The sequence below is a fragment of the Lepisma saccharinum genome, chromosome 6 (genome assembly GCF_977018435.1).
Source record: "Lepisma saccharinum chromosome 6, izLepSacc3.1, whole genome shotgun sequence".
Lineage (NCBI taxonomy): Eukaryota > Metazoa > Arthropoda > Insecta > Zygentoma > Lepismatidae > Lepisma > Lepisma saccharinum.
Window position 1 is genome coordinate 44,453,037 of NC_139234.1, and position 27,797 is coordinate 44,480,833.

General features: G+C 37.4%; 1 protein-coding gene across 1 annotated transcript; it reads left to right on the forward strand.

Moving 5' to 3' along the window:
* The first annotated feature begins 2,912 nt into the window (after positions 1-2,912).
* On the forward strand, positions 2,913-27,797 carry LOC145989378 (uncharacterized). The gene is made up of 5 exons (XM_083124722.1): positions 2,913-3,430; positions 8,671-8,869; positions 12,094-12,131; positions 19,551-19,630; positions 27,490-27,797. The coding sequence occupies exons 1-5, from the start codon at positions 3,355-3,357 to the stop codon at positions 27,655-27,657; spliced, it is 561 nt and encodes a 186-aa protein (XP_082980848.1). The 5' UTR covers positions 2,913-3,354; the 3' UTR covers positions 27,658-27,797.

Consider the following 27,797-nt stretch of genomic DNA (forward strand, 5'->3'; position numbering starts at 1 on the left):
TTCTGAACTTCCACAATCAGCATGGAGCATTCCTTGACATTCGCTACGAGACTCGTCGGCAAGCGGCCCGGCGTCAGAGCTTGTCTTTCCCGGCGAACTGGGTCCACGACAGTCGGTAGAGTCAGCTATTAAAATTACAGGTTTCATATTGTGTACTAACCTTGACTACAGAAGGTGTTGAAAATTATGTCCCTCTACTGCAACACATTCCTGGCATCTCCGAAGGAAATTGGCATTTACACGTGCAAAGTTCGTCTACTGTAATTCTCCCGATTTCTCGTACAATACTGTCTTTTAACTCACAGATGGTGTGCGGATTATCTTTGTATACTTTATTTTTTATATTTCCCCATTTTTCTTTCCACTTTTATTCAGAACTGACCCTGTTACTCTAAACTTTTTACGAGGTTTAATATAGTGGTCTTATGTGAAACGGGAACACCAGGAAATTTCGTTGCAAAACGTCGTCGCACTTCTCCACAATTCCTCTTTCCGAAGTAACGCTCGACAAGATTAATCTTTTGTTGTAATGTAAACTTTTGTGGTGCCATATTAAGCCACTATCACGGACACGACACAACACAACTTCCGAGGGAGGATTATACTGGCGTCAGTCTGCAACGTCAACAGAAAGTGAAAGAGAGCGAAGGCAGGGGGAGCGAAAAAAAACAGACTGTAGCGTGCGACTGTCGCGGACCTCGTTCACCGGAAAAGAATGCTGTGTATAAATCCGTTGAAACTGTTTAAAACAGCTTTTGAATGTGCCTTCTAAGAAGAAAGAGTCTCTGGATTGTAATAACTTTCTTCCACTGTCACTTCCATTATCCAGAGTTATGTCGAACACAAGGAAGCTCGTCCCGTCGGAAAGTCGCAGCATCTCCTCATTGAATAAAATTTCGAAACTGTCGGCCGGATTTTGCGTAGTCCCCAGAGCTCTTCTGCGTTCTTGGCACAGATTGCCTTTCACGTTCTCGTATCTATGAACTTTGGTCACTAATTCGTATCTCCTGTTGAACAGTTTACCAAACTCTTGCTTGTTGATGGCGTTGACTGGTGTCGAAAGGTCCTCTCTGGCTCTTTTCCTGCACTTATACTTGGCTTTTTCTACTTCCGACTCAGCAACGTTTGGCACACATTGGTGAGGTGTCGATTCCAAAACATCGTTGTTCGATGACGTTTTCACTGAACATTTGCACTTCAGTTGACTTTACTTCACACACCGCCAGTGGATAATGTACTCAGTTTGACGGCCAACACGGTACCGATATCCGTCGAGCAGCAGACTAGGTTTAATCTTGGAAGTGGCGATTACTTCTATTTGAAAAACTACACAAAAACAAAGCACTCTGCACCACCTGCACCTTGATATGCTAGGGTGACTCAGTTATGCAACTTTCACGGCCTCTCTTCTGTGTGCGCTCCAAATGCCGTGCGTTCGATACACGTGCGCTCGAAACACGTAATCTTTCTATGGCAGCATGAACTTTCATGCCCTTTCAACTATTCTAGTCCCCTTTTACCAGCTCGAAAAAACAGTTTCAATAGAGGTCGTTTCCGTTTTGTGAGAAAACTGGAAACTATTTTCTTCACATATTTGTTCACAAATTTTGCAAAAAATCACATCTTTTACCTTATTGTAACAGTAACCGATCCATGGAGATTGTGGGCTTCAAGAGGGCTCATAACTGCGACCCTTTTCTACCTGCAACAGTTTTTGTTGTTTCTGCAACAACACTTCCGTCGATACCTGTAGATTCACTTTCACGCATGGCACAACTTGATGACCCCCCCCCTCCCCTTTCAGTACCCCTGCTTGGTTCGATACCCGGTGGAGACACATAGTAGTTCAGATGCAGATCCCACTTTAAACTGTAGATTCAGTTCTGATTAGCCTATCTGAGCATAAAATGGATTTATAAAACTCAAACTAAAGGAAATGTGAAAACATTGTAAATTTGCGGAACACATTTGAACACTTCTGAGAATTGAATGTGAACAATAAACAAGCTGTACCCCTCTGCAAGGGGCTGTGTTGCTGATAATCGGAGGGAGGGGGTCTATCGGTGAGTTCAATTTTTCCGTTACTTTGGACCATAACATTACACTCTACAATTGAATGTGTGGCTATAATTGCGCTACTACCGTAGCATTGGTGGTCATCCAGTAGCGTGCCCAGGATTTTCAAAAGGGTGGTATGTATATTTTTTTGGTAGTCAGTACTCATTTTGCCATCTTTTCCTCCTTTTGATGTTCTTTTTCTTAGGAATGCTGGACCAAAGTGGGGGTTATGACCCCCCTTTGGGGGTCAGATCAGTTCCACGTATCCCTTGTTGACGATAATTTTGTATACAGAATGAAGAGGACTTCACTTACGTCTTTAGACAGCTTTATTTATTATAATATATTTGTCTGTAAGTGCATTTGAACGTGTGGAAGGCGAGGCCGCTGCTTCTTAAAAATTGGGGGGCGAGGCCCCTCTTCCAAAAATGGGGATAGTTTAGTGGTCTTGCCATAATTCATTTCGGGGGTCTCACTTATTGCACAACACTTTACCAACATTGTGTTCTGACGTCACGGGAGAAAGTTTTATAATTTTAGGTTAGATGCCTACATTGTTAGGTTAGGCTAGCTATGTTTAGTTCTCTTAGCCTAAATAATAATTTTTCATTGTATTTATGCTGATGGAACCTAACCGAACAGGCCTAACCTAACCTCGTAAGTAATTCTCATCTGACGTCAGAACACAAGGTAGCAAGACTGTTGTGCAACAAGGAAGACCCTTCATTTCGTCTGTCCATCATTCGTTGTTCTTGGGGTGTTATCGACTCTACAGTACTGCTCTCTGCTACGGTCCTGCAAGCTGATTTTATGCCATGTCGAGGGCCTGGACACCGACAGGAAATTTCAATACTTGCCCTTTGACACACCAAAACGGGACGCTGAGAACTTCAAAACCGACTCACCTAAGCATATAATAGGGAAAATAACACATGGAACATAAACATGTCGGGAGAATTCAACATGAATGAGGCCCCAGATTAAGCATAAAATTGAGTTTACGGATCACCGGTGCAGAACCAAACGTCTGATATCATTCCGTGTTTATGTTTCGTACAGTTCAATGGTTTTGTACGAGAACGTAGTTCTATTTATAATGTAACTTGTGTGTGTAGTTCTAAAATGTCACCGATGCGAAACCTGACGTGATTTCGTTTTTTAGTCATGTATACTAGCCGTAATGGCCACATAGTGAAAACATAGTTTGCATGTGATCTCGCTAAGCGGTATCTGCGATGATGAAAATTTTCCGCCAGTAAATGTCATCGAGTTCTAGACCATTTTCACTATTAGGCCATGGTTAATTTTGAACCGAAGGCAATGGACGAAACTGTAAAGTCGTGGGTAATCGTCAAACGTTTAGATCAAGTTGGTAAGTACGCTGGAAGATCATGGCGCTTAGAAATAAAGAGTATTCCAATAATGGTAACTAGTTACTTCGTAATATTTGTAACTAACCATGTTCATTAGAATTACTTTTCTTGCTTTTTCATGGAAGGAAATTGAGACAAGATTTTTGCAGTGCTTAGCGCTGTTCTCAAGGGCCCCCCTTAGTGACAAAAAAATATGATGTTAGATTGGGACGGACATACAATGGTTAGCTAGTCCCCCCCCACCGCCCCTCCCAGTTGTACAAGAAATTAACTTGGTAAAAATTTACTATTCCCTGAACACCTGTAACTTCTACGTTTCGTCATTTTTAGCATTCGTAGGGTAAATGTCTGTTATATCGGAGACACTTTTCTTCAAATTTACAGGAGAAACTACTTACGGAAATGAGTTTCTGTTGCATTTATCAAACTTCGTGGAGGTATTTTGTCACTATGGAATGCTGCACAACAGAAAATAAGCACTTTTGATGTAATAAAGTAGCCTTTTGTGCGAATCGACAACATTATGCCGTTGTTTCCATTATGAACCTGCAGATGGCGCGAGTGTTGAAAGTCACGCGGTCTCGCGAGAGGAAGAAGTGTTTACAAACATGCCTTTTTTTTACCAGAATTTATTTTATTTTTATTTTTTTAACTATGCTTCCCTAACCTAACCCAAGCTAACCTTGCCGGAAATTGTTCGTGGGGCTAACGTGAATGGTTTTTGGGGCTATCGTAAATGGTTTTTGGGGCTATCGTAAATGGTTTTTGGGGCTATCGTGAATGGTTTTTGGGGCTGTCGTGAATGGTTTTTGGGGCTATCGGGAATGGTTTTTGGAGCTGTCCGTCAATGGTTTGTGATGACATAATGAACACGAAAGTAGGTACTTTTCGGTTAAGAATGTTGCAACACTGCATGCCCACTCCAAATCGACAAAACACAAGCACGACGCGTGATGATCCACAGCTGTGCGCGAAATATTCTGTGTTCCGCAACGGAAGAAAGGACCCAAAAGAATTACTCGTAATGTGAAAAATCGAAGTTATTTTCGTGTAAAAAGCATAATGGCACCTTGAAATAGGTTCTAGTTTTGATCCATTTTAATGCAAAAACATGTCGTTTTCTGCAAAAATCTCTGTTCGACGTGCTGTATCCGCTGCTGCCATTTGCTTTCTGCATGAGAATACAATGTTCCGTGTGTTAAGATGACGCAACCCCATAGTCAGTGTTTCAGCCTGCCGTGTTTTCACTAGAACATGACGTGTCTAGTATTTTTCATTTTTTTTAACTATGCTTGCCTAACCTAACCTAACCTTACGGAAAATGGTTTTTGGGGCTAACGTGAATGGTTTTTGGGGCTAATGTCAATGGTTTTTGGGGCTAACGTCAATGGTTTGCGACGTATTAGCATAATTTCAAATCCAGGCACAAAAGTAGATATTTTCCAGTGAACGAGGTTGGAACACTGCATAAATCGACAAAACACTCACACATCGCACCCTGAATCAGTACGCTATCGCCCGCCATAATATGTTACAGAATCGAAATAACAAGTAACAGTAAGTACTCGTAAATGTAAGAGATAGACATTATCTTAGTTAGAAATGCATTATTTCACCTTAGGAAATGTTCCGCATTCCAAAATAGTATGTTAGCAATGTAAAAAATATGATTTATAGGTGTTTCCCTTATACTGTAATAGTACACCTTCGTGCCTCATCACGCATCGTGCTTGTGTTTTGTCAATTTTCATCCGCTATGCAGTGTTTCAACCTTCGTAACCGAAAAAATGCTAAGTTGATTTTTTTATTTTTTTAAAAAAAACTTTTTTGCATTGTTTTACGGACAAAATTTTTACTATGCTTACCTAACCTAACCTTGCCAGAAATGGTTCGTGGGGCTATTCGTCAATGGTTTGTGGGGCTCCCGGTATGAATTTCACCATGTTCATCATGTTTGTATTTTTGGTTGGAAACAGAAGGTTGCAACACTGCATCCCAATGAACATCAACAAAACACAAGCACGACACGTGATGATCTACCAAGGCATATGAGCCAAAGGCTATTATCCATCGGAGAATTAATTTTCAACCAAAAACATGAATTTCCACTATGATACAGTCCCACATCACAGAAAACACCTTCCAGATGTTAGACAATGCTACAGGAACTTATTATCATAAGTAGTTTCTTCTGTAAACATGAAGAAATCTGTTCGGGGAATAGTAAATTAGTACCATTAACTTTTACCACAAATACTCTTTCCCATTCTTTTGTTATTGACCACTGTAGTACCTTCTTGAAACTAAATCAGGATGGTCTGAATCTCTGATAAAGAACTTGAAGAATGTTTTCTCTTACTTCAATGCAGTAGCACAGTCAGGATTCTTTCTCGGAGGATGGAAGATGCTACACGTGGCCAAATATTTTGTGTGTGATCCTTTGTATTTTTTACTTGAAACATTTTTTTAATGGGGTTACATACAATACACAGATATTTAAAAATACTGTTTTTTTGGTGGGGGGGGATTGTTAAAGGATAGTGAACACTCCTCCTTTGGACTTTGAGGTGGATGCACCTTCAGCTCCAAGAGCCAAGGTTCAACGTAAGAGTCGCTCACGTTAGCTTTCCAATACTGATAGTGAGGAATATATTGAAACAAACTTATCCCTTTATTTATGGGGATTGAACCGGACATATAGATTGTTGGTGGTGACCTAACATCACAAGGTCAATTGCAATCTGCTACGAAGAAATTGCCACGGACTCCAGTCTTGGGAAATAGATAATAAAGCTGCGATTGGACTTTATTCACTAAAAATTTGTCACTCAATGAAATGCCGCTTGGAATGACTAACCTCCCCCCCCCCCAAAAGGTTCTACATGTTAGTGGGCCTCAATATCATTATTCATAATCTTTATGCTGCCATTTCTTTTTGATAGACCATTGATCATATATTTCTTACAGACTTTTTCATGAAAATAGATCATGAGTGCTCGAATTTGCATAAGCATCCTCCACCACCTACTGCATTGTCTTCAAGTTGTTCCGCACAAGGATCCTTCCTTCTATCACCAAACTCGAACAATGAAATTTGCAGCTAGGAATTTTCACTTCGAACATTGCAGATCACAAAATCGTAACACATTGGAAAAGAAGAAATAATTCGACAAAAATGTCCACAAAATTTCAGTATGTAAGAAAAATGAACTTACAAAATTACACAAATAATGGTCACATTTAACTCATATGGTGTATACCCTGTGTGGTAGAGGAGGGAATAATGTCCCTTTGGACAAAGGAATAATTGCCCCTGGGCTCCATCTCCTACTGAGTCTTTGGGCCCCTTTCATGTAAAACGTAACAGGTGTAGACAATGTGGAAAATTCATTTCAGCTCTTATTTCAATATGAATAAACGGCTTGGGAGTCCCCGTAAATATATTTAGTGTGAAGTTACATTTTAAATATCACGTGTAAAACTAATATTAGTGGTAAATGGTCATGAATTACCAAGTTTGATGTTTATAGTGTAACAATAAGGAATCAACTGGTTGAGCAACTGAATCATTCTACTGGATTCATAACTGTAGACAATTGACACACTACACTACGTTTATGACAAATTGCGTAGCTATAAAGGTGTGAGATGAGAGATATTTGCTATTTGTGGAGCAAGTAAGTTAACTCCGCATTTTGGAGGGAACCCATATGACAAGTTACCCGGGGCCTTCTGGCTGAGACAATATGCCACTGCTTATTATCGCAGACGTCGTCATATGATGTTACTGACAACCAGATTTCTGTTTTTTTAAATAAGCGACACTATCTGTGGAATTTCTGCGATTATATTAAATTTCAGGAGCACATTGCAGGGCCCCCCCTTCAGTGTGGAGGTGGCCACTGTGTCACTGTTCACATGCATTGCAGGTACATAACTTCAAGCTGAAAGGTAACCCTATTAGGGGGGGAATGTGCTTTGGGGCTACCCCCCTGCCAATGCTTGAAGTGGGAAATGTTAGTTGAGGGATTTTTTCTTGACGCTTGGAGTTTGCTGGGGGATGCTCCTATGGTTTAACATGGTGACAATGAGACAACTGGGGGAATGCTTTGCAGAAATTTTGGTAACACTTTACTATACCTGAGACAGATTTCTTCAAATTTACAGGAGAAAGTACTTACGCAAATCATTTTCTGTAGCGTTGTTGATGTTCGGGAATGTAATTTTGATTCATTTTAATGCGAATGCATGTGGTTTTGTACGAAAATCTATTTCCGAAGCACTATTGCTGCTGCCGCCATTTGCTTCCTGCATGAGAGCACAATACGCTCTCGTATTGTCCGTATATGCTAAATTGAACGAAAGGAGTGCTAATGGAACCAAACCTAACAGGCCTAACCTAACCTATTAGGCATACCTCGTCCCCGTGATGGTTTGTGGGGCTATCGTGAATTTTTGGGCTAACGTCAATGGTTTCTCTGGCTCAAGGAACGATCAACGGTAAGCTATCGCCATGTTGTGTGTGGAAATAAACAAGAACAGTAAGTACTCGTAAATGTAAGAAATATACATTACTTTCCTAACAAATTCAATTATTTCACCTAAATAAGTGTTCCGGAATGCAGAATAGTACGTTAGCAATGTAAAAAAGTCCGAAAGAAATGATTCCCAGGTGTCTCAGGTATAGTAAAGTAGTACCGAAATTTTGCTAACTAGGAGGGGTAACATCCCCTCGCATCCTTCAAGTACTTTCCCCTAGAAAAAATCCTGTGGACTTCTATGCTAGCACATAAGAATGTATACTCTCACTCCACCTGGATATGCTGTGACTTGATTCAACAGTAACAGAATTGTGGTTTGCTTAGGATAAATTGTGATGTAGATTATAAGATCAAAATCCATTCTTTTGTGGAAAAATATGATTATTATTCATTCTCTAATGAAAAACGCTTGTTGTGAAAGTAATTGTATATATGGCAGTTCACACAATACTCCTGGGGTGCACGTGAATAGTAATTCAGGATTTTCTAAAGTTAATCAATTCATATGATTTTGCATGATATGAGAGCCTCAGAGCTGCTTATGCAGGAACATTGGCAGATCATCCACCACAGACATTTAATGAAGGCCAAAATAACTTTTAGTAATGAAAAATACCTACAGTGTGTCCAAATAATTGTTCATGTTCACATTGTTATTAGGTACTGCTATTTTGGACTTTCACAATGTTTTATTGTAGATGTAACACCAGAGGAAGCAGTCCCTGCATCTCCTCTTTCTATTGACCTTTGTGCAAAGACCAACTATTCTGACATAAAGAATGAGGTCCGTTCTTGGATTGGACTACCAGATGGTGGAAATGAAGTGTTGAAGTTGAGGGAGAAAGATGGAACTTTGGTTCCTTTGACCACACTGCTGAGAGGAAATTCCGAGGAGGAGTAAGTAGAAGGGAGAAATTACATATGTGAAATAATTATGCATTGGGTAACAGTCCCAATTATTTTTTTTATTTTTTTCAAATTCTCTTAGCAGAAAGACTAATTATTGTAGAATTTTGGTAATCATTGTTTACACAAAATTTGAACCTTCCTTAAAGTAATGAGCGCTATTTGGATTTAAAAAAAGTTATGATGAGAAAATAAAACTTAAAAATTACCTTATGCAAGCATGTGCTCCCGATGGACAAGGCATTCTCCGTTGATAGAAGCAACAGTAAGTATTGTAGACTAGTGGGAATGAATGTTGGAAGTAATTTTGAACTTTTTTTTTAGAAAGCATTCAGGGTTATTACTTTAATTCTAAGAGAACTAAACCTGACCTGCCTAACCTAACCATGAGAGTGGTAACAGTTCCGATTGTTTTATGATTTTTTATCAAATTCTCCTAGCAGAGACTAATTATCGTAGAATTTTGGCAATCATTGTCACACGAAATTTGAGCCTACCTTAAAGTACTGGGCACTGTTTGAATTTCAAAATAATGTTATTTAACTATGTTGAAAAAAGAACACAAGCATGTGCACTTCTCATGGACAATGTATTTTCTGTTGACAAGCGACTGTAAGTATCGTAGACTAGTAAGAATGAATGTAGAAGTAAATCTGAATCTTAGTAGAAGGCATTTAGGGACTTTATTTTAATGCTAAGAGAACCAAACCTGGCCTGCCTAACCTAACCACGAAAGCATATATTGAACAAAATCTTAAGTAATCTCTAAAACTCGCAGTATGTGCTAACAGATGTAAATTGAAATCGAGCCATGTGTAAATTGCACACGTAGCATGATGAAATCATAATAAAACAAAAGGAACTTTGGCCATGAGAGCACTTAGGGTTATTATTAAAATCAAAATGCTGAGGGAACTAAACCTGACCTGCCTAATAAAACTACGAAAGCATGTATTGAACAAAATCTTGAAACATTTTGGCATAAGTAATCACTAGAACTCTGCAATATGTGTTAACAGATGTAAATCGAAATATTACCATGTACAAATTGCATATGTAGCATGATGAATCGCAATAAAACAAGAGGAACTTGGACCATGCATTGTTACGAATTACACTTTTGGGTAGGTTTCATTGCTTTCATTATTTCTTACATGTCTAGAACATTTTCCATGCGAAAATAATGCTTCAGAAGGTAGCATCGTACAAGAGAGGTTGCTTGAGAAACCTACATACAACATCATTTCTCACCTCACAGAACTGTACTTCATGTACTGTGTGAAATTAGATGAGGCACACTTTTAAGCTTATAACTTTTTGTGTTTATTCTATGGCTTCAATAAACTAGGAGTAAATTTTATATGTACAGGGTGGCTCAATAAGTCACTTAACACCCTCAGTACAAGGCCACTGCGGCATGGAATTTGAAATTGGCGATGACCAATCGTTATCTGGCCAAGGGGGAACCACATTGACGCCACCCACACGGTCTGCGACCATCTTGATGTCCGCCATCTTGAATTCAACTTCAGATTTTTAAATGGGAAGGGGGTCGTGCGACATATCAAAATGGGCTAGAATTTCACGAGAATGCAATGGTGAAGGTTTTTTCGACGTATCTTTAACCAGTAAAAAGTTATGACTGAATTCTTGTACCAATTTGCTCCTTTTCGAGGTGTTAGAAAAATGCCTTAAAATTTGTTTAGTGCTTCGGTAATGCATCGAGATCAAAGTGACGTCTATGGAGAGACGTTCGCATGCCATTGCACATTATTTTAATCGGATACATCCATGAAGAGCTGTGCATTATGAATGGTTGTCGCGAACAATTTGCAGTGTGACGCTTCCATTGAATTAAAAGTCCTTCACAGTGACAAGGCTAATGTTTATGTTTATAAGGAAGTTCATAAACAGAATATTCGATGATTTTTATCTGATAACCCATTTTCGACAGATCAAAGCTGAATGGTTAGTGTTGGTAAGTTAATGGTGTGGCATGCTGTGTGGAACACGATTGGTTAGTCAATGTTCCATCAATGGAACCTTAAATGCTTAGGGCTACTTGGACTTGTTAAATGAACAGGGTTTTTCATCCTTGCTTACGGAAGAAGGTACTTTTTACAGAGTTTTTCAATAGGGAAGAACACCAGAACACTTATGGGAACGTTATGAACCAGTTTTTGTCCAAAGTTAGTTATCAGATGACAAGGGTCACATATTCTGTTTATAAAGTTCCTTATAAACATAAACATTAGCCTTGTCACTGTGAAGGACATTTCATTCAATGGAAGCATCACACTGTAAATTGTTCGCGACAACCATTCATAATGCACAGCTCTTCATGGATGTATCCGATTAAAATAATGTGCAATGGCATGCGAACGTCTCTCCATAGACGTCACTTTGATCTCGATGCATTATCGAAGCGCTAAACAAATTTTAAGGCATTTTTCTAACACCTCGAAAAGGAGCAAATTGGTACAAGAATTCAGTCATAACTTTTTACTGGTTAAAGATACGTCGAAAAAACCTTCACCATTGCATTTCTCGTGAAATTCTAGCCCATTTTGATATGTCGCACGACCCCCTTCCCATTTAAAAATCTGAAGTTGAATTCAAGATGGCGGACATCGAGATGGCCGCCGACCGTGTGGGTGGCGTCAATGTGGTTCCCCCTTGGCCAGATAACGATTGGTCATCGCCAATTTCAAATTCCATGCCGCAGTGGCCTTGTACTGAGGGTGTTAAGTGACTTATTGAGCCACCCTGTATATGTTATTAGTACTTTTGTATTTTTTAACAGAACTATATGTGATTTTAACTTTTATAAGTGCCTTAAAGAACTAACAAATGTTATAACAGTTTTTCTTGTATGTACGCATTGCTTGCATTATAGAATTATTTTCTTGTAGTTTACGGTTATTACAAGCATAAGAAAACAGTTTTTCTTTGTGGCGTTTCAGGAGAACACACGCTCCTTTCATCAGACATTTATTTTCATTTCGACTAAAGATACAGTTATACAGTTATATCTGAAACGTCACAAAGAAAAACTGTTTTCTTATGCTTGTAATAACCGTAAACTACAAGAAAATAATAGTTATAACAGTTGTTTGAATAGACCCATTACTAGGCAATGTTTTCTTGTTATTAAGAAAAGAATGATGAAATTTCTAGGAAAATTATGTGATAATTTATATTCTCTTGCCTTTCAGGGCATACATTTTGGAAGTTGTGCGTGTACATCAAAACAGTGAGTAATATGTTAAAATATTTTTGTGTTATTATGCATGCTTCTCGTACAGCATTGCATATTTTTAAGGCCAAACGTAAAAGTATAGGGTTATAATATTTTCCACGTATTTGCGCATGTTCATTTTGTGAATTTTACAATTACGCTACTTGTAAGAACGTACAGTACGTACATATGTATCTTTTCCCCACAGTTGTTTCAAAGTTGGTTGACATGTTTTGCTCACAACACGACCAAGTGCATATTTCTCTACATCTTGCAAGAGTTGTATCAATTCAGAGTCGTTGCGAGAAGCAGCGAATTCTTGTAGTTCATTGACATTGAAGAGTGCATGTTTGTAACTGGATATCTTCAACTCACGTGGAATTTCTTCTTCCCCTCCGTCATCCTCTTTTACAACATCGTTGTCTTTTTCTTCAATGTGCTGCAGATGTAATGAATCGACAGCTATCTATACGTCCTGTCCTGTTGCCAATTCGCTGTCGAAATTTATTATGTCCTCAGCTGCAATTGATAAATTAGCCTGTTTACAAATGTCAGCAATGCGACCTAAGTTCTCCTCAACTTCATCATGCTCGACAGTTGTGTCCTCGCAAGGAAAACCTGCTTTGACGAAGCATTTCTTTACTGTTTCTGGGGTGACTTTCTTCATTGCTTGGGGAATCCATTCATCAATTTCATCATATCATCTCTCATCCCCACCTTTGCAAATTAGCCAAAAGTGGCACAAAATGCGAAGTAAAATGGACACTCACAAACATCCATGCCCATGCCAGGATTTAAACCCAGGACCCCTGGCATCGTAGTGCGATGTGCATAGAGGGAGAGAGAAAGATTGAAAGATGGAATAAGAGAGGTGATGAAAGATTGAGATAAAAGTGAAGAAAAAAGAAAGAAACAAAGAGAGATAACAAGAACAATAGAAAGATGATGAAAGTACAGAGGAGAAATAGACATTGAAAGGTGGAGAAAGAGGGTAAGAGATGAAAGAAGAAACAGAATCATAACAGCTATGAGTATTGTAGCGCATTCTTTCATATCGACAATGTTACCGATGAGCGAGTGGCCACAGAGGCGTGTTCCACTTACAGTATTGCATTGTTTTCTTGCGAGCGAAAGAAAATAATGGAAGAAATTTCCGTCTTACTGAGAATAAAAACATCTCGTTGGTATTAAAATGGTGTTCTGTTTCCGTGTTAAGGAGGTTTCCCACCTTAAGCAGGCCATTTTCAGGTATAAAATCGGTCCGTTCTGGGGACTTTTTTTTCCGTATTTACAGGTTTCCTTCTTATAGAGGTTCCAGGATATGCAGTTTTTACTGTATGATATAAAATTAGTCGTATTTGCAATTTACTCTACACGTTGGTTTTTTATGCAGAATGTTTTGCTAAGAATTTATTGTGTTGAACAGATAAGCTCTAAAATATGTTATTGAGTGCAGCATTTTTGGGTACTGTGGTAACAATTACGAAGAAAATGTTAGAACTTGCTTTCTTTTTTGATATGGTTGTCATTGATATAGATGGACAACCATATAGATTGATGGAGATGGTGGTTAAATATACAATGTAATTTGCAATTTCAAAAACTAATATACGTGTCTGTATGGGCTCTTTAGACTTTGGTCTAAAGTGTTTCCAACCTAAAAGTTAAAAGTACATTCTTCATGTTGTCCACATAATCACTATTTTCACATGCACACCTGATGTTTCATGAAAGTTTAGACAGTAGCACCACACTGCAAAACAGAAATTCCAAAACCAACCAAAGAACCTTCCCAATGCTGTAGAAGTAATGCTGGCATATTGTAATTAAGGAGTACTGAGTTTAGTCTCCAGTGCCCAGGCGAATACACAGTGGTTCGAATCCCATTTTAAATGGTTTCTCCCATCCCAGTTAGCCTATCTGAGCATAAAGTGGACTTAAGACATAAAAAAGTAGTAATTCTAGATGTATTCCATAGACTTGTACATTTTAAAAAAATGTACACTTTTTGCTTTCGTATGCTAGTTTATAAGATCAGGGCATAAAACTTATAAGATCATTTTTAATGTGATTTCGTATGATGGTCCCGTGGCTCCTCACAATATGATTATATGTTTATTAAAATGATTAATTTGTGTTAGACAATTCTGTTTCTACTCATCATCCTTCTCCTCCTTTGCCGTTTCCTGCCTCTGGTTGAGTCGGCATAGAAGTCAAGACTCACTTTCTATTAAGAACAACTAAATATGCTGACCAAGGCAGTAATTTATTTTATTAAAAACATAAACTAAACGTAACTTTTGTACTTGATACAGAGTCTGAAGAAGACCTTGCTAGAAGGTTGAAACGTTACGTTTAGTTTATGTTTTTAATAAAATAAATTACTGCCTTGGTCAGCATATTTAGTTGTTCATAATCATGGAAACAAGGCTTAATGGTGTTCTATTAAGAGTTGAAAATTTGTATAATACGAGGGATAGTCTGAAGAAAAGTGTTTCCCTAGTCTGCCATCTGGAAAGAGTTTTATTCTAGAGAAAGAACATGACATGAGCAGAAAGAGGCATCATTACACTAGTTTTCCACATAGTCCCCAGCGACATTCAGGCACTTGTCATACCGTTTCACAAGTTTCAAGAAACCCTGTTCTTAAAACTTCGTATCCTGTCTACGGATTTAGAGACTTTACGGCTGAATGTTAAAAAAATCAAAATTTTCATTTTCATTTAATTTATTCTGTCCATCACATGACGTACCTAAGTCCCACCCATTTGTAGCGAACAACAACTCTCACTTCATCATTTGTCCACGATTACAACACACTCTGTTTTTCATGCCAGCAGGGCACACACTTCTCAACTGTTCCTGCCTTCAACATAGCAGTACGCAGGTGCTGTATGTAAGAAAAAGCTCATGCGTCACACAGAAGGAGGATGGTGACTGTATAACCATGGCATATTACGAAGCCAAAATCTCCACGCTTTCTGGAAATAGAGATACGGGAAACTTTTTTTTCCAACTATCCCTCGTAATTACTTTTATAATGTTGCTTATGTTTTATATTTTTCATTTTCCCTAAGTGCTGTAGAAATTATGTAATACTTAGAATTTTGGTGTTGCCATGGTTGTTATGTGCCAGAACGGCAAACACAATCAAGTTGCAAGATGAAGTAGTTTGCAGGAGCGACAATAGATGTCAGCGTGCTGTAGGACGAAGGCGGAAACAGGTTGTAGAGATAAGAAGAGAAGACATAATAATAATTAGGAAACAAATGAGTGGATAATATAAAATTATGTATCTTAAAGAATAGACAGATTGTAAATGATAAACTATTAAGGTAAAGTATATATTAACATGAATGAAATTGAGGAAAGTTGATAACCGAGGAAACGATTATGAGAATATGTCCTTTTCTGATTTGAGAATCAGAATCGTTTTATTTACCTCTGGCAAGGAGAAAGTTGTCCGTTTTATTATTGGTTGTCTGTCCCCGGAGACGCTATTATAAGTTAGTCGCCCCGAAACACTTTCCGGCTGCGCTTTCTGTTAGTAGCACTGGGCCAGTGTGAGCGCTTCTTGTTAGCGATCTGTGGATCTGTGGTATATTCGCTTTGGTTTGGCCTAGGAGGCTGCGCTAGTTCTAAAATTAGATGCCCCTAAAATTTTCTTTTTTGGGTATAGTTCTTTGACTAGGTCATTATGCCAAAGAAAATAGAGAAGGGAGCTGGCAAAAAAATATGTGAATTCATCTTGGAACGCCGACGACAAGAAGGCGGAAAGACAATTCAACCTCCTGTTATTAGCCGAGATCGGCTAGGTCTCCAATATGACATATCAAGGAGAGAGAAGGAGTTTAAGCTTGTAGCTATAGAAGAATCGACATCAGCACAGGGCATTTATGACAATAGTAAAGGAAGCAATGATGAAGACAAAGAAGAAAAGAAAGAAAAGAGACTCATCTTTAGGAGATAATATAAAGATGACATGATTGCAAGTTATATACCCATAACAGAAATTTTCCAATGATTGATTCTAAATAGAAATTAAGAAGAAGAAGTTTCCAATGATTGATTGAAAGAAGAAGAAGCCTTTCAAGTCAATACAAGAAGAAGTAGTTTCGAAATATTGATTATAAGAAGAATAAGCCTTTCAACATTAGAAGAAGAAGTTTCCAATGATTGATTGAAAGAAGAAGAAGCCTTTCAAAATTATAAGAAGAAGTTTCCAAATATTGATTGAAAGAAGAAGAAGCCTTTTACAATAGAAGAAGAAGTTTCCAATGATTGATTGAAAGGAGAAGAAGCCTTTCAGAATCGTAAAAAAATCCTAATGTATAGAAGCCTTTGAAATGTGAGAAGAAGCAGCATAATCCATAGAATCATTACAATGTAGAAGGAAAAATAAATTTATTAACAATTAAAGGAAATTGTATAATAAAAAGAATAGTATTCAGCATATAAATTGTATAGATGTTTTTCCAGAATATATTTTCGGTTTAGACCTTCCGTAGTGAGTAAACCTTGTGTTTTCTTTCAAGGATAAACAGTATTGCTCAATCCTAATAGCCCTAGGTATCTTTTGTTTCTATCCTGAGCTAAGCTGGCTTGTGTCAGATAGAAAGTGGCATGATAACAAATCAAATAGGTAAAAAGGTAAAGTGTTCCCCTGTGCATAGCACCATGCCATGAAGGCGTATAGGGGGTGTGGGGGTAACGCCCCACACTTTCTTGATCCGGTCGTGAGTGGGGGTGATGTGATCAGCATCACGCCCCTGACTGCCTTTACCCCCCAGGATTTCCCCCCAGGTACCCATGTTATTCGACGCTGGGTGGGCACCGGGGCCGCTTCCACCATTAGAAAAGTTCCCGGATTTGAACCGGCCAGGGATCGAACCCGGGACCTTTAGCATGGTAGTCAGACGCGTTACCGACTGAGCCACCGTGGCCACCGACAAATCAAATAGTCAAGAGTGAAATGAATCTTACATTATTTTATTTCTAATATGCAAGCCCACAGAAGTGATGTTTTCCTTAAGAGATTTTTGAACTAACTAAGATTGCATAATATGAGTACGAAGTGATGGTTGCAGAATATTGGTGGCTCGCTTGGGGCTGTTATCAATATGAACTTGAGTGATGTGTTTTGCTTATGTGATCACTTTTATATTTGTTCTTGTGTCGAGTTGTGTGAGAATTTCTACCATCTATGCATCGGTATACTCTTGAGATTCGGAACAAGTCTTACAGCTACATCCGATATTTCCAGTATGTGGTCAGACTACTGAAAACAGTATTAATATGAGAAAATGTGTTATAAGAATATGTGGTCAGGCTACTGAAAACGTTTGGGTATTTTCTGTGCCTGAGTAAAGGACCATCATTTGATATGTGGTAAAATTTCATCTCATGGAGAATTTGCAGGAAATTAATTTCAGTGTAGAGATATATAAGTGGTTGGTTATTTAGTGCAGTATTTACATGCCATAAATTTAAGAAGTTCTAGCAAAACTGTGTTATATGGTGGTAACTATTAGGATTTGAGGTGATACCACTTTGAATGAATGCTGATGTCTGAGTGCACTTCCAAATTTTCATCGTATTTGAAAGTTGTGTCAATTAAAAGCTGTTCAGAATGCTTTAAAATGTTCAAGAATAACACTGGAATTTTAAAATAGCTGTTATTTAACCACAAAATCTATTTTTTCTCACAATTCTGGTGCAAAGCAAATAAATTTTGCATAATTTCCAGGATAATTAGACTCTGAGAATGTTGCATGTCATTTTGAGGACTGCACAAAATACTCAACTCTGGAAAAATATTTGTGAATATATTCCAAGTGATGTCAATGCATTGGCCATCTGTATTGGCTCATCCCTAGTAATTGAGCTTACATTTAAACACACACAACATACACTAATATCTTTTAACTATTCAGATTGAAGGACACATTGAATTTCTAAAAATTGATTTATAAGAATATAAATACTACATACAGATGTTTTTGATATTTATGCAACAAATTTTGTGTGGAAAATGTATGTATGTTGTATTTTTACCGTTCTAGATGTAAGAACATTGTCTGGATGTATCTGGATTTCCACATGAGAATTGCATCTTGGCTTTAGAAAGTTACTAGTCAACTAATTACCATGTCATTCGTATTGGTGTCACTTTAAAATTGTTTGTTTCCATGTGGAAACATGGAAAAGTTCTCTGAAACTTGTGCTTATTTCCTTTGTGCAGACCTACTTGCAGGGAAAATTTAGAATGTAAGACTGGGGTTGGGGCATGGATAGTAGTGTTTGAATGTATTTGCATTTCATAAATTTATGCAGTACAGTTTACTAACACTTTGTTTCAGCTTTAAACATGCAATTAATATTTCTCTTCTGACTTCCATTTATGTGCTTTGCAAGTTGTTTTTTAAAGTTTCTGACTGAATTTAAATTTCCTTCTGACAAACATGTCATTAGAGATTTTAACTGCACAAACTTGCATGTTTCAAAGAAAATTGAGATTGCAAACTAGTTCTATGATTTCAGTGTCACCTATCATCATTTTTGTATTGACTAAGAAATATGGAACTATAAGTGACAGTCAAATGAAAATGGGTCGGCTACCAAAAAGTTTCATTGAAAGTTTATTACTCAAAAGTAATCGTTAAAACTGTTAACACATTTATCCCACTGGGAGACAAGATGGTCGTTCCCATTATTTTTGCTAGTAATTCCAGGTTCGAATCCTGGCCTGGGCGTAGTTTGTAAGTGTCCGTTCATTATCCCTTAACCAAGCAACCAGTGTCTATCGGACACTGTAGCTTATATTTTTATCACATACTCCAAACTATACTTCCTGCGAACATGATATTTTTTTACTTTTTTGTTTATCAAATTTGCTTTATTGCCTTATTTATGAAGAAAGATAGATGATGAAATGCGATAGCATTCCAGGGCATTTCGACTTAATTGCACACCAGCACATGTAAACATGACATGCAGTGTTCACCATGCACAACAGACATGTGATTGATGAATTTCTTGTCTTCCATCATCCTCTCCCTGCTCTTCTTTACTCGACTCCATTCTGATGTTGGGCGAATACATATATTGCTAACCTCACTACCTGTACAATAAACAAATGAGTGTGTACATTAGAGTTGTCACTTTCCCACAGATGGCAGTATTGTTATAAACAGCAGCATTACCAACTTTTGCACATCTTGAGTTCTCTCCGTGCTGACCTGCTTTCATTTGACTGGGCCTTATACATTTCATAAAATGACTGTAAACATTTTACTTTGCAAATTGTAATGTAATAAATATTGTAACACTAACATATTACTGGTGATTAAAATCATGGCAATTTTGATAACATTGTTTATGTTTTCATTCCCTTGACTGCCTAAGTAATGGTTTTGAATTTAATTTACTTTTCAGCGAGCATACTGCCTCGAACTCCCATGTCACCTAAATACATAGCCACCATCAGAAGTAAACTTAATTCATTATCTAAAAGGGTTTGTATTAATTTCAATTAATCCATTAATTTGCTATTAGTTCTGTTTGCATGAAATTAATTTTGCAAACAATTTAAGTAACATTTGAGGTTATGAAATCTTGTGTGCATTGCTTGCTTCTAGTTGATATGAAGTTGCCTAGTTTTATCATTATTAGCATATCAGAAGACAGCATGGAGTAGTTTTTCATAAGGGAAAAGTTAAAATTCTATTTTAAGTTATCAGACTTCAGTAATAATGACATTTTGTTAAGGAAACCACAGAAAATGAATGTAATATTTTTAGCAGGATGGTATATTGGTACAGATGTGACTTGGATCTTTAATTTAGAGATTGCACTTGCTTCTGGAACCTACAATGTTTTTTTTTTTTCAATGTTCTATGTGCTGGTATTATACAGCAGGATCCCTGACAGAGACTTTTGAAATCCTGCCTAAGAGAATTCCCAAGAATCCAGACATGCAAGCTCAGTGTCAGAACACGTTAAGTGGTAGACTTCTAATTTTGCCACCACACTTCCTGACCTGGACATGGGTGTTCTTTGTGAGTGTCCATTCATCAATATCGTGTAGTTATCGCCCAGTCTCATAATTGCAATTAGTCAAACGTGGCATAAAAGTGATGCTAATTAGCTTAAATATAAATACCAATGCAAGGGTACAGATACATGGAAGTCACAAGGTAATGGGTTTGAGCTATAGGGAAAATGGCCAAACACTTCCCAGTATAATCTGATGATAATGTTTTATTGGTATTGCCATGTGAGTGAAATAACCTTTCCAGTTTCTCATATTACCTTCTGCTTAAAATTGGTGTCACTCATTAGTAGACCCCGGATTTTTATGTAATATCAAAGTACAAAATATGTAACAATAATTGATAAAATATGTATTATCAAAATGATATGTAGCTAAATATGTAGTATCAAAGAATATGTAATATTAATAATAGTCGATTATCCAAGCAATTTCAAGAATTCTGCTCGATATTTATTTTATTTGAAGATATTCAGCATAATTTTAAGGACATAATTTGTATCAAATTTATAAACTCAAAAAAGAACGTGTACATATTTAAGAAACTAATTTTGTCAACTATTAATTACTTTTCACATTGCAAATTATTGTATAATATGTAAATGTAGGGGCAGATTCAAGAAGAATTAATGTATACAGGACTTACTTCTGTCTTGTTACAGAGTAAACCACTAGATACTTTTCCATGTTTTCACGTTGGTGCTTTGTGTAAACATAAAAGCGAAATTAAAATATGTAACCAGAAAAAAAGGGGGGCTCCAGCATCTTTCATATGTTTTTGGTCGTCAGCCTATCTTTCGACTTGACATTCAATTTTAGGTGACTAAGCACTGTGCATGTCATTGATTAGAAAATATGACATCACATGAGCTACAAATTTTCTTCATCATGTTCAGAGATTGAAAATATAGGAAAAAGGCTCAAGATAGGAAAAAATTACCTGAAAAGATAGGAAAAAGGCTCAAGATAGGAAAAAATTACCTGAAAAGATAGGAAAAAGGCTCAAGATAGGAAAAAATTACCTGAAAAGATAGGAAAAAGGCTCAAGATAGGAAAAAATTACCTGAAAAGATAGGAAAAAGGCTCAAGATAGGAAAAAATTACCTGAAAAGATAGGAAAAAGGCTCAAGATAGGAAAAAATTACCTGAAAAGATAGGAAAAAGGCTCAAGATAGGAAAAAATTACCTGAAAAGATAGGAAAAAGGCTCAAGATAGGAAAAAATTACCTGAAAAGATAGGAAAAAGGCTCAAGATAGGAAAAAATTACCTGAAAAGATAGGAAAAAGGCTCAAGATAGGAAAAAATTACCTGAAAAGATAGGAAAAAGGCTCAAGATAGGAAAAAATTACCTGAAAAGATAGGAAAAAGGCTCAAGATAGGAAAAAATTACCTGAAAAGATAGGAAAAAGGCTCAAGATAGGAAAAAATTACCTGAAAAGATAGGAAAAAGGCTCAAGATAGGAAAAAATTACCTGAAAAGATAGGAAAAAGGCTCAAGATAGGAAAAAATTACCTGAAAAGATAGGAAAAAGGCTCAAGATAGGAAAAAATTACCTGAAAAGATAGGAAAAAGGCTCAAGATAGGAAAAAATTACCTGAAAAGATAGGAAAAAGGCTCAAGATAGGAAAAAATTACCTGAAAAGATAGGAAAAAGGCTCAAGATAGGAAAAAATTACCTGAAAAGATAGGAAAAAGGCTCAAGATAGGAAAAAAATACCTGAAAAGATAGGAAAAAGGCTCAAGATAGGAAAAAATTACCTGAAAAGATAGGAAAAAGGCTCAAGATAGGAAAAAATTACCTGAAAAGATAGGAAAAAGGCTCAAGATAGGAAAAAATTACCTGAAAAGATAGGAAAAAGGCTCAAGATAGGAAAAAATTACCTGAAAAGATAGGAAAAAGGCTCAAGATAGGAAAAAATTACCTGAAAAGATAGGAAAAAGGCTCAAGATAGGAAAAAATTACCTGAAAAGATAGGAAAAAGGCTCAAGATAGGAAAAAATTACCTGAAAAGATAGGAAAAAGGCTCAAGATAGGAAAAAATTACCTGAAAAGATAGGAAAAAGGCTCAAGATAGGAAAAAATTACCTGAAAAGATAGGAAAAAGGCTCAAGATAGGAAAAAATTACCTGAAAAGATAGGAAAAAGGCTCAAGATAGGAAAAAATTACCTGAAAAGATAGGAAAAAGGCTCAAGATAGGAAAAAATTACCTGAAAAGATAGGAAAAAGGCTCAAGATAGGAAAAAATTACCGAAATATGTCATTTTATGTAACATAAATAAGCAAATATGTATAAATATGTGACAAAACTTATGCAAACTCATGTCAGTTATATAATTCATTGACATTTTTCTGTTCAAGGTATGTATCTAGAAAGGAATAGAATGTTTAATTACATACAAATCCGGCATCTACTCATTAGTAACAGATTGAATGCACCACTAGCACTATACTTTTTCCTTGAAATCTCTACTTTCATTTCAGCGAGAAGTGGTTGCATGACTCGGATGAGTAACCATGTTGTAGCCATTATTGCCGTTTAAACAATGTACTAAGGTTCATTTTCTTGTTGATCAAGACATTGCTCCTATATCTATCCACGTTTATGGTAACGGCTTGCTTATTGGTGTGAGTACTGGGCTTCGTTTGGCCAATAAATCCAAAAAGTGTGATCCAGGAAAGTGGATTTTGCACGATGTAAAGTCGATATTTGTCCCACACCGTGACCGTGCGGTGTAAGGTGTCATGCTTTGTACTCCTCCTGCATGATGCATGCAGGTTTGAGTCTCCTCAACAACTTTTCTCCTGAGATTTCAGCCTGTGTATGGGACTGGTGGCCACCCACCACCGTGAGTAAACTGGGGAGCAACGAATGAGTAGTGTAACCCAGTCATTGAAACTACAGCATGCAACGTACTCCGGGGTGGGCCTACTACACCTACACCTACACGAGTATGTCAGCGGAGGTGCAAACCAACTAGTTTGGCAACAATCGATCAGTAGCACCAAACACACTGCAAAGTTTTACCCATCATGCTAACTTCTTCTCCAGCGGTGACATGAGACACTATTTCACTCAGGCTTTGGGAAAAAGCACACAGTCTAAATATTAGAGAAAGTGTAATGACCTTAGCTGGGTACACTTTGCAATAGCAACTGTAAATGTTGTAAGTTTAGCACATGCCCTTGTCTTCTTTTAATAGCAACACTGCCGTAAATTTGAAACAGGAACACTGCTGCAGCTGCCCTCTGGAGTCGCAACCTTAGCTCCAACAAATGTCAGGAAAGTGCAGTCCTTCACTTGCGCCGACTTCTGTAGCTGCAGGCTTTTTACAGGAAACTGTTGGCTTTTGGGGAATAAGGGCATCTACTCGTATTAAGGCCACCCTCATGATAACAGACATACGTTATCTGACCTGTAATTTTACAGTGAAAGCTACACCCCGACCCTTGTCGAATACGCCTAATAAGGCCCAGCACTTTTCGGTGGGGTTTAAGCAGTAAACGGCAATGCCTGCACTTACAATTTCTGTTCCATTTCCGCACAGCTTTAACGATAATGGGGTACATAACAGTAAACCTTATAAGCGGTTGCCTAGTAACCCAACTCCTCAATCCCCAGGCAGGATACCGCTGGTTAATAGTGGAGGAAACTCTCACAGCAAGCGGAGTGGGTCCTAACACCCTAAAGTGGAGTTTGTTTCTGTCACCAACAAGCGGAGTGGGTTCTCTCTTGCTCATAAGCAGAGTGCAAACTTCTCTCACCCGAAGGTGGAGTGGATCCAACCTCTCTCGCCAGTAGGCGGAGTGCAACTTTTCTTCCAGGTCAGTTTTTAAGAGAGATCTTATCGTGAGCAGACCTGAAAGCCAACTGAAGAAAATGGATTATAATCCTTTTCTCAAGCAAGGCCTCATCTCCAGGAAGCTATCAACTCGCAGCAAGCCACGGCGCCTAGCGACCTGTTGAGTGAGATGAATCAAGGCAAAATGGATAATAAACCTTTTCCTGCTCCCACAAAAATAGGCAATAATTAGGCTGGAGAGTTCAATGAACTAACCGATCTCTAACTACGCACTGGTAATGATCAAGCTGGAAAGTTCATACGAACTAACCGATCACTTGATGTATCTTTTTGCCAACTGAAGAAAATCTGCTGCGGGTCTGGTTATATAGCCTCGGTTCAGAGTAGCGCCTCTAGTGCCGTTCAAGTGAACTATGTGGAACCGTGCGAGAGCTGGAAAGGCCATCTCTACGCCAGTAGATTGAACTACGTGCTCAAGGCACAAACAATAAATACGTATTATAATATTAAACGTGTGCTAAACATTAATATACAATTATAAGATTACATATTCTTTGCAACCATGGAGGGCCTTATTAACATTACAACTCAGCATAATATGCTAACACAGAGCACCTGACCTGATTAACAATAGATCATGACACCATGTACAATGAATGGTTAACACAAATAACGTTGACAGAATTAGCAATTAACATGGAATAATAACACTCAGAAACTAAATAATTGTGATGATCTCGCAGGATCATTACAAGCAACGACAGGGGGTTTGTTGTGCTGACCACACATCACCCCGTAACTGATTGGATGATCTCCGTCTTCGTCAGGTGGGAGTGAGGTAGGCCCTGGCCCTCACAGTTTGTTGCGCCAAGGGTTATAAAGTGGATATTTAAGCATGGTGGATTATATCCTCTGATGAATTGTTACTACATGCCTACACATCGAGAACTATACCTACTCAACATCTTTGTATAACTGACCGTTACATACTGAAACACAGTAAGAGATATCAAGGAATAGGATAGAGGCTGTAATGGATCATTGTTGTCATATATTTACAAGTGTTGGAAGCTTGTACTTCAGCAGCACAGCAGTTCTATATTGGAACTTTTGATGGCCTCTATTGTGCCATGGTTAGCATATTGTGCTATGAAGCTAGTAATTAATGAATTTGAATTCCAGATAAGCCTGCTATTATCCCAATCATATCATCATTCATCCTCATTGTTGTGAGTAACCTTAGAGGCAGAGAATGAGTGATAAATAACTTGTAAAATATTCATTCTGAAACTTCAACCCTCCGGAATTTAATGATTTATAAATATTTTGTCAAAAGTTAAATTATCCAACAAAGGAAATGACAGCAATACAAGAAGACCTGATGAACAGCACAAAAATATTTTTGTCTTAGTTATAAATATCAAAATTTCATTTCACATCTGAACCTAATCTTATAAATTATGGTTACAGCCTGGAAATTTTGTGACACATATTTAAAATAACTGCAATGGGGAGTAAAACTTTAGGAATTTTTGTTTTTAAGTTGTCAGAACTACGTTCCCATGGTTTTCTTCTAGTGAAATGATTTCTGAACAGATGTAATATAAGTTGACTTACCTAGTTGAGAATTTATAGCATGTCTCTGTGTTTTAAGTTGAAGAACTTGAATTGGCAGAATTGTAATTGCTATTGTGAAGAATAGAACAAATTAATTTGTACTTTATGCAAATCAGTTAGTTTATCAGTACAATTGTTGATAATTTTACAAAACTGATGTTTTCATGAACTTTTCTACATTTGAGTGTAGTGTTCTATTTTATATTATTATTATAAATTTATATATATATTGTTTAAAATAAATGTGTAAGTATACAGATTCTGTTGGAGCAATGCAGAAGTGCATGTGAATACAAGTAGTGGCCATTAGTAGACAAATTACCCATCACTAAGCCCTGCGACAGTTTAAGTTTTCAGCAACTTTTCACATATATAGACCCAAACGTGCATGCAGAACATAGATCAGCTGCAATTCTGCTGATTTTCTCACTGTCTGTGATATGAACAGCTCGGCAGTTGAGGCAAGACTGGCACGGGAGATGCCGAACACCATTCTTGCTTTGATTAAAACATAAAACCTGCTGTAAACTTAACATTTCGTGGGGCTTAATTTACTTTGCAATTATGAGCTTACACCAATTGGCACTGGGAAATGCATTTTATGCTCTTTAGGTGCTCAGCTAATACAATGATTTGTGCAAAATCAAGGTTAGAACAGGAAATTATATTCAGCACAAAATTTATGCTGTGTTCGCTCACCATATTAAATTATGTACATACAATAGTGGATAATGTTTGTGAGAGAGGTTGCTTTCTCAAAATAAATAAAATATGCTCTTTCACCCCTTATTGCATCAGTGCACTAAGGCAGATAAGTAGCAAGAATTACTGTAGTGATTGTAATGCACAGAATATATGTACAACTGTGCTAGAGATATTTGATCATTGTAATAGCTCTTATGTGTATGCCAGAATGGTGGAAATAGAAATGGGTAATTTGAATACTACTACATTTGCTGCTGTCTGTATACACTCATTCTCTCTGTCTCTCTCTCTCACACACCCAAAATGAACATTTTGAACATAAATTATAAATTAATCAGAAAACTGTATACATGTAATTTGCTCTTCCTTTCATATGAACAGTAAGAAAAGATAGTGAATTTTGATTGCACATTAAAGAACACACATGAGCAATGTGACAAATAACGACAATAAAAATTATAAAATCTCAAGGAGAAATTCTATTAGGAGGATTAATTGTGTTGTGTAAGGAAAGAAAGAATTTCTGTGGCCGTGCAGTCTAAGGCCCTATGCTTTGGACTCTGACTGCGGGACGGCATGGGTTCAGTCTGTGTTTTCAGCCTGTGTATAGGACCGGTGGCAATCCACCATCATGAGGAAATTTGGGAGCTATGAGTGAGTAGCATAACCCGGTCTCGGAAATCTCCTATAACGGCAGAGGGTTCGACGTGCTGACCCTATGTCACTCCATTATTGGTTGAAGATCTCCCCCACTTCTAGGTAGGATTGTGGGAGGGAGTCTGGCAGTTGGGAGATGATAGGCCCCTTTGAGGGCTGTCGAGCCATGGGTTATAAGGAAAGAATTTCTTCATGCAATATTTGTGGGTTTTACTACATTAATTTGTATTACAATAATAATTTCCATTCACTGTCACCAATGATAGGAAGCTGTAAGAATTACAGTGTGTAATTATATATATAAATTTGTTTGCAAGATTATCTATTTGAAATGAATAAACATTCATGTTATATTCACAAAATTTTTAAACTTGTCACATTTGATTATTAGCTTTAACAACTTCACCTTCTCTACAAGTTGCTCTATATCTGTTCCTGTGATCCTTCCTGCAGATTTATCTTACACACTGCGTATATAGTATATGTATCAAAAATAACAGTACAAGTGCAGGTATTCACATTGTCATGTTTTACAAACAGGTAGAGCGTGTGGAGTCACTTGTACCTGAATACAATTCCCATCGTATGACGCGCATTGAACGTGAAATGCAACAGCTTGAAGCCAAACTTCATTTCCTTGATAAGCGACTTGATGAAGCTGGGGCATTTGAGTGGAAAGAGACCTTGAAGAGATCGCCAGTAATATAGGAGGATTTTTACCTTTGCTTCCACCAATAAAAACTTCATGACATAAATTTTATGGGTTTCTGTTTAGAATTCAGGAGAGCTATGTTGCATTTTATTTTTGCATTTATAATTAAGTAGATGTTTATTTTTGTTAGAACGAT

Coding starts and splice junctions, on each gene's coding strand:
- LOC145989378 (XM_083124722.1), top strand. CDS start 3,355: ATGGTTAATTTTGAACCGAAGGCAATGGACGAAACTGTAAAGTCGTGG. Junction 8,870..12,093: donor AGAGGAAATTCCGAGGAGGA/GTAAGTAGAAGG, acceptor CTTGCCTTTCAG/GGCATACATTTTGGAAGTTG. Junction 19,631..27,489: donor TTAATTCATTATCTAAAAGG/GTTTGTATTAAT, acceptor TTTTACAAACAG/GTAGAGCGTGTGGAGTCACT.